The sequence below is a fragment of the Anser cygnoides genome, chromosome 20 (genome assembly GCF_040182565.1).
Source record: "Anser cygnoides isolate HZ-2024a breed goose chromosome 20, Taihu_goose_T2T_genome, whole genome shotgun sequence".
In the NCBI taxonomy this organism is placed as follows: domain Eukaryota; kingdom Metazoa; phylum Chordata; class Aves; order Anseriformes; family Anatidae; genus Anser; species Anser cygnoides.
This window is the reverse complement of record NC_089892.1, coordinates 313500-329022: the sequence shown is the minus strand read 5'-3', so window position 1 is coordinate 329022 and position 15523 is coordinate 313500. Positions and strand designations below refer to the sequence as shown.

At 39.2% G+C, this 15523-nt stretch overlaps 2 protein-coding genes across 3 annotated transcripts; one reads left to right on the top strand and one right to left on the bottom strand.

Annotated features, from left to right (window-relative positions):
• Nucleotides 1-3635: 3635 nt before the first annotated feature.
• LOC136786709 (basic proline-rich protein-like) lies at nucleotides 3636-5164 on the bottom strand. The gene is made up of 2 exons (XM_066981007.1): nucleotides 5106-5164; nucleotides 3636-4617 (listed from the first exon to the last, which is right to left on the bottom strand). The coding sequence occupies exons 1-2, from the start codon at nucleotides 5162-5164 to the stop codon at nucleotides 3636-3638; spliced, it is 1041 nt and encodes a 346-aa protein (XP_066837108.1).
• On the top strand, nucleotides 4299-14474 carry ZBTB43 (zinc finger and BTB domain containing 43). 2 transcript variants are annotated; one of them, XM_048050901.2, is made up of 2 exons: nucleotides 4299-4438; nucleotides 7593-14474. In XM_048050901.2, exon 2 carries the CDS (start codon nucleotides 7616-7618, stop codon nucleotides 9008-9010), a length of 1395 nt encoding a protein of 464 aa, XP_047906858.1. In that variant the 5' UTR covers nucleotides 4299-4438; nucleotides 7593-7615; the 3' UTR covers nucleotides 9011-14474. The 2 variants fall into 2 exon arrangements, with proteins under 2 accessions (XP_047906858.1, XP_013044279.1); XM_013188825.3 differs by lacking the exon at nucleotides 4299-4438 and adding an exon at nucleotides 4670-6314.
• The last annotated feature ends 1049 nt before the right edge of the window (nucleotides 14475-15523 follow it).

The window sequence follows — 15523 nt, the reverse complement described above, 5'->3', positions numbered from 1 at the left end:
ATGATGCAACTTAAAGTGCTAGAGATTTCTCTTCTGCAGCAGCTGCTATACTATGTAAATATTACCTTTTCAAATTTCATCTGAAAATCTCTTTCCTCATTCAAAATTTTCTTGCACTACTGCTGATCTTGCTCATATATTGCTTAAATTGCTAATGCATTCTGACAATGGCTACAAAAGATAACTTAATAATTTTGTTGTATTAAATATTGTCTATTTCCTCATATTTGTAGTAGATTTCTTATTAATGTAGGGAGGCAATGGACTGAAAATCTGTGAATTTGCACTGTTAGACTTGAAAATATGTGCATAGACCAAATTTTGATAAATGGGTATGATTACCATCTCAAATAACTTCTTTAGGCCCTGTGTAATGGCATGCTCCGTCTCTTCCCTTCTGTGTTTTAACATGTTTTCTTGCTCAGCTAAATCAAAGAAAATCTCTATTGTTTTAGCCTGGGTGAAATTTTAAAGAGACATGGGATAAGAATTCCACAGCCTGTGTATGATCCAAATCTATATGATGCTGCTGAAAACTGATCACAGCGGACTGCAGACCACTAGACCCTAGCTACACTTCTTTGCTGCTTCATTCAGTCTTAACAACCCTATGAGTAGCACAAGTTTTCATTTTAGTAGTGTGTATTTAGTCCATATGAAATATTTCTCCAGATTGCTGTATTTTGATAAGTTGAAACTAGTTGAAGAAGTCTTTATGACAAATTTAAAAATCTATATATTACCATGTTTTGACTATTAAATAAATATTAAAGATTAAAGGATTAAGCATAAATATTGTTTTTAGAAGTTTTATTTTGAGGAAACATCAGTGCTTGCTATATTTACTCTAAGTATTAATATCTATCCTGTTTTAGAGAAATAGAGTAAAAGCAAGCCAACCATAAAAGGTAACTTTGGAACATGGTACTAGAAGCCCTAGTCTCATTTAAGTGAGACACACAGATGGACATACAGGAACACCAACAGATGATGAAATACAGTTGATTCTTCTAACAAGAAGAAGAAACAATAAAGTACTACACAAATTATGTTGTTATATTATCACAAAACAAGAAATTCCATGGGACCTGATTTCCAGGCCTAATCTTAGAAGTTAACTTGTAAATGCTTAATTTGGGTAATAATAACGTGAAATGAAACAAGTTAATAAGCTCCTTCAAATCATAGGCTTTATGTGAAGTTACCTGAGAATTAGAGATCAGAGGCTTTTTGTTAAAATTTAATGTATTTTCACAGGAAAAATTACAACATATGTTGATACTTCTTTGTAACTATGCTACCTAATTTTAGTTACTTTGAGCATAATGGTCAAACAAGTATTTAATTCTACCTAGTTTATCAATGCTAATCACTAAGTTTATACTTGATGATTAATATTCTTAAGACCAAATAAATTCATAGGAAGAAAAATGTTTCACAGTTTGAAGTGTATTTCCCATAGGCAACAAAATAAGTTAACATCACTTTTCTAAAAAAAAAAAAAAAAATCTGCCTTTCTATTGGTAAAGCCAACCTTAACCTCCTCACACAAGCATTTCCCTGCAAGTTGCTCTTTTCCTGTAGTGTAGGTATGCTGCATTGGAATGAAACTGAAGACGTACTTTTGATCAACAAGTTTTCCCCAAATAGTCTTTTTGTTTGTGTTTGTTGCAGTACATGCTGTAACTGTGACTTAAATCTTGCCAAACTATCAACCTATCTTTCCTTCTATGCTTATTAGGGGAAAAGCTTCATGCAATAGAACAATAGATGCGATACCAAAGAAAAGTACTGGATGAAATTAGCCTTTTTCAAATGAAAACTAACCCCAGTAAATAGTAACTATAAAATTAAATGAAATTACATTTTCTGTCATTAAAATTGAAGACTTTTTTGTTCTACAAAATCCTGATGACTTACAATTCAACAATATCTCCAGATTCTGGAAAATTACCAGAAACGATGTCTAGCTGCGCTACCTCTGTGCAAGACTCCCTTCAGAGTTTGGATACAGAACAGTATGGGTGTGCTGCTGCCCTGGCCTTCAGCACCATCTGCTGGGTAATAAAAACGACAAATTCTTCAGCCTCGCTAAGGTCTTTTCTATCTTCTGTGCAGGTCAGCTTCACCTGCCCCACTCAGTATGAGACCTTTAGACAAAGTATATGATATCACTTATACAGCAATGAAACACGTTGAGACTTTATTTATTCCAGAATTAACAGTAAGAGTCTAGAAATAAAACCTCCTGCAAAACTGAACCAATAGAGGTTATATCCTAAATTCCCAGCCTTTCCATCTTTAAGCTACAGAAATGTTACATTCTAAAAGGTACTGAGTAATTGGCAATGTCAACAAAGTAAGTTCACTGACACATAACTTTAAAGATACATATAATCACTATTTCTGTTCCTTGAAGACCATTTCATAGAAGTGTCAAGTACTATGTGAGCAACTAAAAATTAAACTTGACGTTATTTCCAGGTAAACCCAGAGACTCTAAAAAGGACAAAACTAAATATATATATATACAGTCACTGCTTATGCCAGTTATCTCGAAGACTGTGAATTATTTTGCTGGATTTTCACTTGTAAAGAAGTCTTAGTCATGTTTTCTTTCTAACAAAGTTGAACTGAATGAGAAACTTCTGAAAGAAAAATAAAATGGCACTACCTTGCTTAGATCAGCAGTGTCTTGCAGAGAAAAAACACAGGTAATTTGCTGTTTCCTTAACAACTGTAGGAAAAAAATGCCATAGCATCTAGCAGTAACAGAGATAATACTTGAACTCCTTTTCTTTTTCTTAGAGCAAGAGTTACAGAGTTTCAGTAGTTTATCTTCCCCAAAAATGCGTAGTAAATAGTTGCCTCTCTGAATTGAGATACTGCCAAAAACTGCATTAAGTTTTTGTTTGGAGGCCTGATGCCTTACAGAAATAGAACTAGCTGTAGTTATGAGCTCCCTTAGTATGCTGGCACAGTAACACTATCATGAACGCCACAGGCTTATTTGGAGAGTTCAAAATAAGTCTTTGATCTATTTTCAGCCTATGAATTGTTCTTGTGGAATCTCAACTTATTTTGGAAAGTTCATGTATATGCTTGTTGCATGACCAGTTTGACTGTAGAGTAATTCTTGTTATGTAGCAGATAAGGTATCTGTCCATAGCATGTGTAAAGCATAAGAGAGCCTTCTAGGACAGCAAAATCAAGTACTGTTTGGCAGGGTACGCTGCCTACTTCCAAATCTTTTTCTGCAGGGCAACCAAGTGGATCACCTCCTGTGTTGAGAGAGCAGCTGAAGACATGATAAACAGTAAATATGCCTTATTTTCCCCTCCAGAGGATTCCAAGAATACCCAGTTCCTCCTGGTTTTCTCAGCAGCACTTACGTTTCAAGAGACTGGCACTATTTCGTTTTTCCATTGCTATTTATAGCACTGCCCCCGCCCCTCCCGCCCCCCCTTTTTTTTGGCCACTGGATTCGAGGCAAACTCAAATTTCACTAAAAGTTGCAAAACAATTCAGATATCTATCATTATGGTCTTCCTGAGACGTCTCTCACGTTGAGGAGTACAATGACCATCCTTCACTCTCAAAGGCCAAAAAAAAAAAAAAAAAGTCCTAGAAATACACTAAATTGCTGGCAGAGTCACGAGGAAATTCTCGCAGCGCAGGGCCGTTTTCTCAGGCACCGCCGTGGCTCCGCTGCCCGCGGGAGGCTCGGGGACGCCGGCGGGCCGAGCGCCGGGCGCAGCCGAACGGGCGCCGCCGGGAGAAAAGCGCGGGCGCCCCCGGTCTGCTCCGGCGCGGGGCCGGACCGAGAGGGCTCGCGGCCGTCGCGGCAGCCCCTCGGGCGGCAGCCCCTCGGGCGGCAGCCCCTCGGGCGGCAGCCCCTCGGGCGGCAGCCCCTCGGGCGGCAGCCCCTCGGGCGGCAGCCCCTCGGGCGGCAGCCCCTCGGGCGGCAGCCCCTCGGGCGGCAGCCCCTCGGGCGGCAGCCCCTCGGGCGGCAGCCCCTCGGGCGGCAGCCCCTCGGGCGGCAGCCCCTCGGGCGGCAGCCCCTCGGGCGGCAGCCCCTCGGGCGGCAGCCCCTCGGGCGGCAGCACCGGCCCAAGGCCGCCAGCTCGGCTGCTACCGGCACGGCCTCCGGGGACCCCAGCGGCTCCTCGCGCCGCTGCTACCGGAGACGGCCGCGAGGCGCGGGGGGCGCCGCCCGCCGGCAGCAGCCGCAACGGGCCGCGGCCCCGCCCCCCCGTGCCCCCTCCCCCCGGCAGGAAGCGGAAGGGCTGCCCGGGGCCGCCAGGTGACCGGGATGCGGAAGCCCTTCCCGGGGGAGCGGCGTTTCCGGCGCTGGCAGGGCCGCGGAAGCCGCGTCGATCGCGCCGAGCGCTGCAGCCGGGGTCGCGGCCCGCTATGCGAGAGACGCCGAGGCCCGCAGGTGAGTGGCTGCCTGGGCGCGGAGCGCGGGAGGCCGCGCTGCTGCCGGGCCTGGCTCCGTGGGTCCGCTCTGGGGCCAGGGGGCGACCGAGGCCTGCGCTCCGCCGTCGTCCCCGCTCCCTTTCCCCGCCGAAAGCTTCTGCGGCCCTTCCCCGCCGGGCGGCGCTCCCCGGAGGACCTCTGAGCCACGGGAGGCGGTCGGGAGGCGGGTGCTGGGCCCGGCCCGGCCCGGCCCCTTCTCTTCTCTAGGCAGAGCTGACTGGCGGGTCGGCCGCCGGCTGTGGCCGTGACGCCTCTGGCATGGGCTCGCCGGCACGTCTGCCCCTGCTGATACAGCAGCGTTTTGAGGTGCTGCCGTGGCAGAAGAAAGAAATTAATTTATTCAAAGCTTTCCTTCTTCTGAAATAGCTATGTACCGGCAGTTCTTAAAGTAACTATTTTTCAGGAAGTAATATGGACCTTGTACGTTTCAGTGTTCTGGAGAGACTAGGTATTTTCTATTAACTGCAATTGAAAGACTGTTTTGGTTTTTTTTTTTTGTGAGTAGGGATAAAGAAAATGCAGCAACAGAACGGGTTGTAAAAGGGGGAGTTGAAACCTCTTTGGAGGGAAAAGCCGAAAACATTCTTGAAGGGTACGGCCTCACTAGCAGAAAATATTTTACTTACGCTTTGAAAAGAAAGTTTGCTCCCACCTGCAATTGTTTATGTGGTGAACAACCATACATTGGTGAAAGATGACAGCTTAGGGTTCTTCCTGATTTTTAAACAGGAATTTTTCTGGATGTATAGGTATTTCTCTTTTTAAGTTTTGGTTGAACAGATCCCAGAAGCTTATCTTTTTTTTGGTATGCAAGTATTGAAAAACAGACTCTTAAATCTGAGAATGTTATGAAAGAACTAACGTGTCTGCATTTAAAAAAAAAGTTTTTTTTAAAAAATAAATATTTTTTAATGTGTACTGTGTATGAAGTATTGACATTATTTTTCTTTCCACTTTATCAAAAAGAACTTGACGTTAACAGTTGAACTGGCAGTGTAATTTGCAAATTTTAGGCTATTTCTTCACTTAGTACAGCTTGGTGACTGTCTCAGCAGAATGTAACTGATCACCCCTGATTTAAGTGAGGCAGTGTTTGTAGGAAAGTAGCTCTCTAAACTAATTTCCTGCCTTAAAGCTGAGGATCTCAAGGTAGTTGGTAAACACCTCTTACATTGAACAATTGTTTCAACCAACAAAGAAATAACAATTTCTTAAGATGCGTGACTGTATACAGACAGTTACAGTGCTCGGTTACAGAATTTTAGTCATTTAGTCATTTTTAGTCATTTGTCTGTCCTTCTCCTTAGTGGGAGCTTTTTTTTTTTCAGTCCTTCCAGTTCCTCCCACTATCCAGTGGGGAGAGATTAGTGTAAAGTTTCAAGAAAGGACACTGTGGTCAAAACAGTACCTTTTTTATTTTGTCTATTTTGCTGTGATTATTTATGGTTATAAATCGTTTTCATAAATGAAGAAAACAGACTGGGAAGAATGACCTGTTAGAGATGTACGTAGGAGAGTCACAGTGATGCCATACTTCTAATAATAAAATAAAAAAAAAAGCGCAATCTTCAACATTCTGTAGAGGATGCTCATTTCAGCATTTGCAAGGAGTTTGGGGCTGTATTTCTTGAAAGGTGTTGGTGGTTGTCTGACTCTAATGCTCTCTTTTCTATGGCAACCGTGTTCACCTTGATCAATGATAACAGCGAATGTCTTGTTTTAACCTCCATATGTTGTCATCCTTTTCTATCTTTGAAACTTTAAAGAAGGAATACTGAGGCTTAGGGGGAATAGGAGAAAGGTGTCGACAATATGAGCTGGAAAAGATCTGAATGGTAAGGAAAGGATTATGTAATAATGAGCTATTGGCTAAATGTTGTTTTACATAATCATTCCTGTGTAGTCAGTGTTTTGCAAGCAAATGCTGCTGTTTTTTTCTGCACTTAGCAGTCATAAATTTGTGCCAATATACCAGCATACGAACACAGTGCATCTAATGAACAGTTTTCTATAGGTGGTTACATAACTGCATAGAAAGTACTACAGAGAGTCTGTACAATAACCATAGAGGTGATTCATAATCATATCTTCTCAATTCCTTATTTTCATTACACATGAATTTCAGAGTACTATTTGTAATGCAAATTCTATTTCAATATTATATTCAGAAAGTGTCTTAAATTCTGTATGTGTGCTATCTGCTAATTTACTAAGTATTCTTTCTCAGGTGTGCAGCTCCATCCGTTAAGTAGGAAAGCGAGAGTTTTATGAGAAACAACTTGACAGAGGAAAACTGCTTGCTACTCCAACTCTGTTGGAGTTCCATTGTGTTCAATTTACTCATTGAAAAGTTGCACAAATTTAGTTTATTCAGGCTGTTAATGTGGTCTTTTTGTTTTTACATTTAATCTTCTGTCGTTATTCCTGATAATAACATGGAAATTCATCTTAAATTCAAATTTAAACCGTAAAGCAGACATTTTAAAGAATTCTAGCACAAAGCTGACATAGTCATTTAAACAATAATAAGATGTGTGGGTCATGTGGGAATGCAAAAAAATACCTGAACTGTTAGCTGAGCTTCTAGTATATAATTGTTGCATTGTTACATATATACAAGGTGCATACAGTCAAAACTGTACAGCTGAGGTGCAGTCGGTCTTTATTGGGGGATCAGTTAGACGATGTTGCCTGTTGAAATGCAATATTTTTCATATGCTGTTTTAAACACAAACATCCTGGAGTTAACTTTGTAGCTATAATTTCATGAAATAACTGTTCTTGTTATCCTAAATCCATGCTTGAAATGATTAACCTATGTCTACTGGGTGACTCTCTGTAGCTCCTGCTATAGTTGATGAGCCCTTTGGGATGGAAGAACAGCAAAATATGCTGGCATAGCAACTTGTGGCCTCAATATCTCTTTGAGAAAAGAGAAAGATGAGGTGAGGGGGAACAATAGAAATACAGCAGCGACATAGGTTCCAGAAAATATTGGACTGAGTTCCATATGAGTCCGCTTAAGTTATTGCTTTCAATTTCCTTATACACCTTTTTAGAAAGATCAATACTTTACTAAGCAGAATTTCTGATCTTTTTTTTTTTTCTTTCAGCACAACACTAAATTTGTAATGAAATGGAGTCTGGGTCAAGCTCTTTTCGAGTGGAATTTCCAGATTTTTCTAGCACCATTTTGCAGAAGTTAAATCAGCAGCGCCAGCAAGGACAATTATGTGATGTGTCCATCGTAGTTCAGGGCCATCTCTTCAGAGCCCATAAAGCTGTTCTTGCAGCTAGTTCACCTTACTTTTGTGATCAGGTTCTCCTAAAAAATAGCAGGCGAATAGTGCTGCCTGATGTGATGAATCCAAGAGTGTTTGAAAACATTCTTCTGTCTACGTATACAGGTCGACTGGTAATGCCTGCTCCAGAAATTGTTAGTTACTTGACGGCAGCAAGTTTCCTTCAAATGTGGCATGTAGTGGATAAATGCACCGAAGTGCTAGAGGGGAATCCAACAGTTCTCTGTCAGAAGATGAATCATGGCAGTGATCATCAGTCCCCAAGCAGTAGTAGTTACAATGGCCTTGCTGAAACCTTTGAACTCGGCTCTGGAGGACAGACGGAATTCCACAAAGTGCAGGAACTGAGGGATGGTGAAAATGAAGAAGAGAGCTCTAAAGATGAACTGTCGTGTCAACTGACAGAACATGAGTACCTTCCCAGTAATTCTTCAACAGAACATGATAGACTTAGCACAGGAATGACAAGTCAGGATGGTGAAGAAGGAACTAGTGATAGTGCAGAGTATCAGTATACCAGACCTATATATAGCAAACCCAGCATCATGTCTCACAAGCGATGGATCCATGTGAAACCAGAAAGATTTGAACAAGACTGTGAAGGTGTTGATAATCCTTATGATGAACACCAAGTTTCTGAATCTGTGAATGCCATTCAGGCAGATCATTCAATCCAGTCTTCAGGTGTTGAAGACTTTCATATAGCTGACAAAAAGATGGAAGCAGAATTTGATGAACAGGCAGATGAAAGTAATTATGATGAACAAGTTGATTTCTATGGCTCTTCTATGGAAGAATTTTCTGGTGAAAGGGCAGATGGAAATTTAAGTGCTCACAGACAGGATCTTATGATAGCAGCAGGCTATGGTGAAGGAATTGAAATGGCTGCAGGAATTAAAGAAGAAACATCCCTCACTGGATTCTCACATGCTGATAAGCTATATCCTTGTCAGTGTGGTAAAAGCTTTACACACAAAAGTCAGAGAGATCGGCATATGAGTATGCACCTTGGTCTTCGACCTTATGGCTGTGGTGTCTGTGGTAAGAAATTCAAAATGAAACACCATCTTGTTGGCCATATGAAAATTCATACAGGCATAAAACCGTACGAGTGTAACATCTGTGGGAAAAGATTTATGTGGCGGGACAGTTTTCACCGGCATGTGACCTCTTGTACCAAGTCATACCAAGCTTCTAAAGCTGAGCAGAGTACTACTGAGATGAACTGAGACATTAGTGCTTACATTTGTTTAGAAGAGTAGTAAAAATAAACTAATTATGCAAATAGTGTCTGGTACTTGCTATTGTGAAATTTAAATTAAAAAAAAAAAAGTTTCAATAATTATGCTGGTATGAGCAGACCAAAGTTTTTATTTTCCACAATATTATTCTAGGTGTTCAGCGTGTGACGTAGAAATGGTTAATCAGAAAGGTGGTTGCAAAATGAGGTCAATAAGGTCTTTAAGATAGTGATTATCATCACAGCAGTATTTAGAAGTCCTGTTGTTTTAATAAGTCTTCCAAATTCACAGTAAAACCCAGCTCTAAATTGACCCAAATTCTGCAAACATTTACACGAAGCAGGAATTGAAGTAGCCTTACTGAAAAAGAGAATTAGGATAACCATACCAGGCTACGTGGGCTACCTGTTGATAAAATTCTTGTGATTCACATTTTAATTAAAAAAAAAATTTGACCTCAAACTGGAGATTGCCAACATACTTAACATGCATCATTAATAGCCTGCATCATTAAATATCACTTATTGTTTTGCCTTAATGAAAGGCCGTGTTAAGTGATTTGGCTTTCCTTTATCTGTCCTCCATTCTTTTTCCATCTTCAGTGAAAGAAGTGATTGTTTAATTTTGTGCTAGTTTCTATTTAAAGAGTCTGTAAAGCACTTAAATATAGTTGTGCACCATGTAAACTTAAATCTGCGTTAAATATAATTTAGCTGCCTCCTGTAGGGCCTAATGCTGTATGATGCTTGGCTTGATTTTGGTTGCTACATAATGAGAGCTTTTAAAGTGTGTGTAATAAATGTCATGTCAAAACAAACAAACAAAAATAGGTGTAACATTTGGAACTCTCCCTGAATACTCAAAATTCTAAACCCTAGCTTTATATTCAGATTTTTTGTCTTAACTACAGTAGCAAGTACCAAACTCCGTAGCTTCATGAATTGAATTTTTTTTATTGGTACAAAATCTTGTTTGAGAACTTCTATCTAGTTTTAGAACATGCTTTAGGAAAATGATTTAGACATTGATACGTGTTTTTACTCTTAATTCTTTACTCTTTGAATAGTGAGAATTATGATACAGATTCTTGGTACTGAACTACTGTGACTGGTTACATGTGATCATAAGCAGCCAGAGCTGTTTACCTCTTCAAATGAAGTTGCTTGTGGGGAAAAATGTAGAAAGTATGGCATTTGGATCTATTAATGGTACTGCAAAACATGGTACCATGCTCATGTCCGAAGTCTGGATTTTTGCTGGGAAAGTGGCACCTCTCATTCATTAGGATGAGGATTTATATCCTGTGCTCTCATTCCTGGAGCTATATAGAGGAGTGTTTGTAATTTTGAGAGATGCTGCCAGCTCTGCAGGTAGAGTGAACGCATCAGTTTTAAATGTGACAGGATTTGGGGTTTGAAAGCTTAGTGCATTCCTATGCAAAAGCAATTAACCCTTCTCTGTAGTTTACTGAAATATAAAAAGGAAAGAGCCTTTAGAGTATACGTAGGCTATAATAGGAAGGAGTGATGTCCAAGTACAGTGCTGGGGGAAATAAATTAACCAGCATCAAAAACCTTCTAAGTCTGTCTGGCTCCGGTTTATGTATTAGATACTGCAATAGGCAGGATCATGTACTTAAACAGATGACCCTGTAGCAAAAACACACTAAGGTAATTCCAATTTGGACGCTTTATTGAACTCCCGCTTACAAATTGTCTTAAGATACAACCAAACTGTATCCTGAACATGAATATCTAGTGCAAGCTGGGGTTTATTACTCAGTGGGCTGTAATTACTGTAACATCTTTTCTGGCATTCTACTTACAAACTTTAATTTTTTGAGAGGCTCTTAATTCTTAATCTTCTAATGCTTCAGATATTTTTTCATATGGAATTTTGTTAAAACAGATATTCCCAAATATGATGAAACCATTGCTGGCAATGGGCATGAATGGTCAGCACCAAGGAGTTCGTATTCTTAGCACTTGATTGAACTCTATAACATACCATGGTGGCCATATATATAACCCTTGTACTCAAGGTAACTAAACAGGGATTTGCTCACTAACACTGTAACCTGCTTAATGTATAGAAGCACTTTGTATTTAAGAAAAAAAACTTTATAAGTATGTTTTTTAAACTTAGAAACTATATTCCCTTTATGGTTTGTTTCCACACTGCTAACACTGTCTTTTAATATTAAGAAAATTACAATGCTTGCCTGTTTACATGAGTGTAGAGGAAAAAATTCTTGCACTCGCTGGCCCTATTTGTCCATTCTCCAAGGCCTTATTACATACAGGGTGTCATTTCTTCAAGTACCATCATCACATTTGAGGAAGGTATTCTCATACTCATTTTACGAATGATCTTGTATATCACATTGGTTCTCAGACCCTTTCAAATTGTCACTTTAGTATTGCATAAAAAGGTTAAGGGTGCCTCTTCCCATTTAACCATTAAAAAGGCTGTTATGAAGCACCTGGCTGTGAAACATGGTCAAGCAAAAAATTCTATCTGTTAAACCCAGACCATCCTACAGAGCTGCCAGCAAAACCGTTACTTTTACCAGCTTGGAATGACTTTTACACATGACATTTCAAAGTTGAAAGTTGCTCCTTTTTGCAGTTAGATTACTTTGAAATAATGCTTTAAAATAAAATGTACTGAGAGAGACACTTTAAAGGTTTTATAACAGGTCCAGTAGATCATATTATAGAACCATATTCTTTTTAGTGGTTTAGCATGAATAGTAACTTTTAAATGTTTGCCTGTTACTGTTTTACCCCATATTATGACATCAGCTTGGAATTCCAGCAATTGTTGCTACACTGATTTTTGTAACACTTGGCTTTCTGATGTTGATTTACATGAAACCAACTGATTGAAGGGAAGTAATGATTTATTACAAGATCTAATTGAGAGGATTGAGGATTTAAGTGAAATTTGAGATACTTCTCTAAAAAAAAAAACAACAAAAAAACAAAATACCACCACTTTCTTTTGCTTATCACAGGCAAAACAGTTGACTTGTAATGTTTTTACTGAATTTAATTTATTGCTTTTCAACAGACTTCTGATCGATTCAGGTATTGAGAAAAAGAAAACAAAAAATTAAACACTTAAAGAAATGCCTTTCCCCCTTCCTCCTACTTAACTTCTCTCTAATACCTCTTCTCCCCACAGCTTCCTAGTCTTTCTCTTGTCACTGGGAGTTGCACTAGGTCAGTCTGTTCCAATTCTCTTGCTGAGGTGACAGTTTGCCCAGGAGGTTGGGGTCATATACGTACTGGCTTGTCTGGCTCTTTTCATTTCTTAGTGAATGTTCTCTGCTGCACTGGGCTTGTCAGTGTCACTGCCTCTGGCATGGTTCCTGCATGGACTGTAGCCTCTTCTGGGATGTGCCTGTTCCAGCTTGGGTCTCCCCCAGTCGTCAGTTTCTTCAGTGGTGTACCTGCTCTGGCCTAGGCCAAAGTCTTTCAGAAGATCAGAAGTTTATCTCCTCTGGCATGGAGCACGTCCTTCTGAGAGTGGGTCATGATACGTGTTCTCAGCGTCTCCTCTGTGTCTTTCCAAGAGTATCCCTCAGTTTCTCCTCATGTGTTTCCAGTTGTGTTTTCCCAGGAGTATCTCCTTCCATGTCTCCCCACACCTCTTGATAGCAGCTGCCACTCTTTCTTAGATGTATTTCAGCAGAAGTGCTCTGACGATTGAAGTTTTGGCATGTAATGGGTTGTTTACATCAGTTTCAGTGCTGGCTAGAACCTATTTTGATGGGCACAGGGCAGCTCACGACTCTTGCCGTGTGTGTCACCCTTGCAGCCCACTGCCACTGAAACCCTGCAATTTATGCCCAATACAGCTGTAGATAGCAAACAGAAATGTAGATACAGCTTCTGCCAAGCACATAAATCATTGCTTGTGGGGTGGATTTGTTCAAGACAGGAGATGATTTCTTGTCTGTGGGGAGGAGGGAAGCGATCAATGTGTAATATGAATGCATATGTATATGGTGAATTTCATTCATCTTCCCTTAAGATTCATCACCTAAATGATACCACAACTTTTGTGCATTTTTATGTTGCTCACGTCTTCTGTTGACTGTAGTAAAGTGAGTATCTTCTGAAAACCAGAATCATTGTATGCACAGGAGACTATTGATATTTTCGGTTACTGTGAAGCCATTCATTGTCCTATTGGTGGTAAGAACATTTACTGATAATAGAATTCATTTTCATTCCATTCCATAACAAAGATGTTGATTACAATGAAATCTATGTAACTGGCATTCCAAAAAAAAAAAAAAAAGCTCGTAGCAGGCTTAAGTTGTTAGTTTAGGTGTATATCTGACACCTTTCTGAGGGAGGAGGTTCTGTCATGGTTTTTTTGTTGTTCTTTTAAACATTACCTTCACTGTTGCATGCAGCAACTGTCTCTATTTTATGAGTGAGCAGGTAGGTTCTAAAGGAAGCAGTTGGTAAAATATTTGGTCTTAGCTTTTTTTTTTTCTTTTTTCATCTGAGATGCTTTTGCAGTTAAGAAACTGTCCTGGATCCAAAAGCAAGGAGGGTGATCAAAGACTGATATATTGGATTTTTTATTAAAAAAAAAAAAATGAATATTTTACATCTCTGTGCTATTGAATCTGAAGGAATGGAGGCACTTCAGATCTTGTAACTTCACCACTTTAGCTGATGCTAGTGAGGTGTCCTGTTTCTGCATTCTGAGAACCTATAGCAGTATATTGAGTATTTTGGTTTAATAGAACCTTTCTCAAAACAACAAATGAAAATGTTTTGTTTTGTTTTTGTTTGTTTTCGTTTTGTCATTTAAATGCTTAATTAGGTAGCTAGAGTTATTTAGCTATAAGCTGTAAACTGTCAGTGCCCTAGGGGAAGATGCTGGAAAACAAAATGGTATATTTTTAATGTGATTAAACTGTAAATTCTAATTTTGCTTGAAGCCTGTGTCTGTCGATTGCTGCTCCTTTTTTGTTCTTCATGGGATTCCATATTTCTTCCAGAAATGTAACTGTTTATGCAAGTCAAGTGAATCTTCCTTAATGAGCTATAAGTTTTTATTCAAAACAAGTCATTTATAATAGTAAAACTGCATATCTTGATATTTTGTGAGATGTTATGCTTGTATTGCAGAGGTTGGATAGTTTTGTCTATAAATATTGCTGTCTTAATTGTACAGCATGGTTTTAATTTAATTTTACTGTTCAATATTTTCTTCTTATAGAAGAGTCCCGTGCCCCTTTTTTGTATAACATGTTTTAATAAATGTTATCTGTCAACTTTGTAAATGTTTTCTTAAGCTTGAATGAAAGGAATGCATGTCTAGTACCAGTATTTAATATTTCACTTTTGCCAAAATAAGTGCTCAAACAAAACTTCAAATCCAAAAGTTGTTGATATATTATATAACTTTATTAAATATATAAAGAAAATTTTTTTCTAGTAATGTGTCTTCTTGAAATACTGAGAACATGCCAGCCTAGCCTAAGAAAACACTAAACTAAGAACTGATATTTAAAATACAAGTAGTTGATGAATACGGGGAATTGGTCCTGTTTCTTTGGTGCTTAGGTAATTAGTTGCCATGTGAGTCCAAATTTATCAAACAGGTTTTATCATATCTGTGGTTTGTTGTTTCTTTTTGCAAAACAGTGATTCCTTAAGTTATAATACAATATGTACAGGCCAATATGAAAATTTTGGAACACACACTTAATAGTACCAGCAACTGCAAAAACCCTACAAATAAACTAGAAGTAGGTACAGATAATGTGTCAATCTTGTCAAAGTATCAAAGAAATTTCACGCTGTGAAAAACGTATTAAAGATTAAATTTATCTTCCTGTGAGGATTCCTCCTCTACCTGTCTAAATTTGGTTATTCTAACAGAATAATTTGCTTTGCCCATCTTCCATCTGTTAATTCCTCATGGAACTGTCATAGCTGATGCTTCTTACTCAGCATCATAATGCTTGCAATCTAAACAATAGATGAATTCACTTTCTTGTAAAACATATTGAGCTGATTCCTGGAGAACTCAGTATTTGTATACCACAGTCCTTCATCTTCAGCAATTTTAATTGGAATATGGCACAAGCAAATTCACGTACTATTGCCATTAGTTACTCTTACTGCATACACACAAAAAGGTGCAAGTATTCCGTCTGTTCAAAGTTGATAGTTTGTTTTTCTCTGATAAGTGTATCTGTTATTTAACTTTGCTATTTATGCACTGGTCAGGATACTTAGGGTACCTTATCCTACTACCATTCAGCACCTAGTTTCTGAAGACTGTTTTCCATATCTTTTGGTACAGAGAGAAAAACACGCATCTTGAAGATAAAATGTGAGGTCTGATGTTACATAATGTGAATATTGTAGCAGCAGCTACTAGCTTCAGCCCTTTTGTCTTTTAAAAAGTGGTACAGTTTTACAGTGTATTGTTGCCCTACATATGCTGCAAGCATGTGCAGGATAGGCT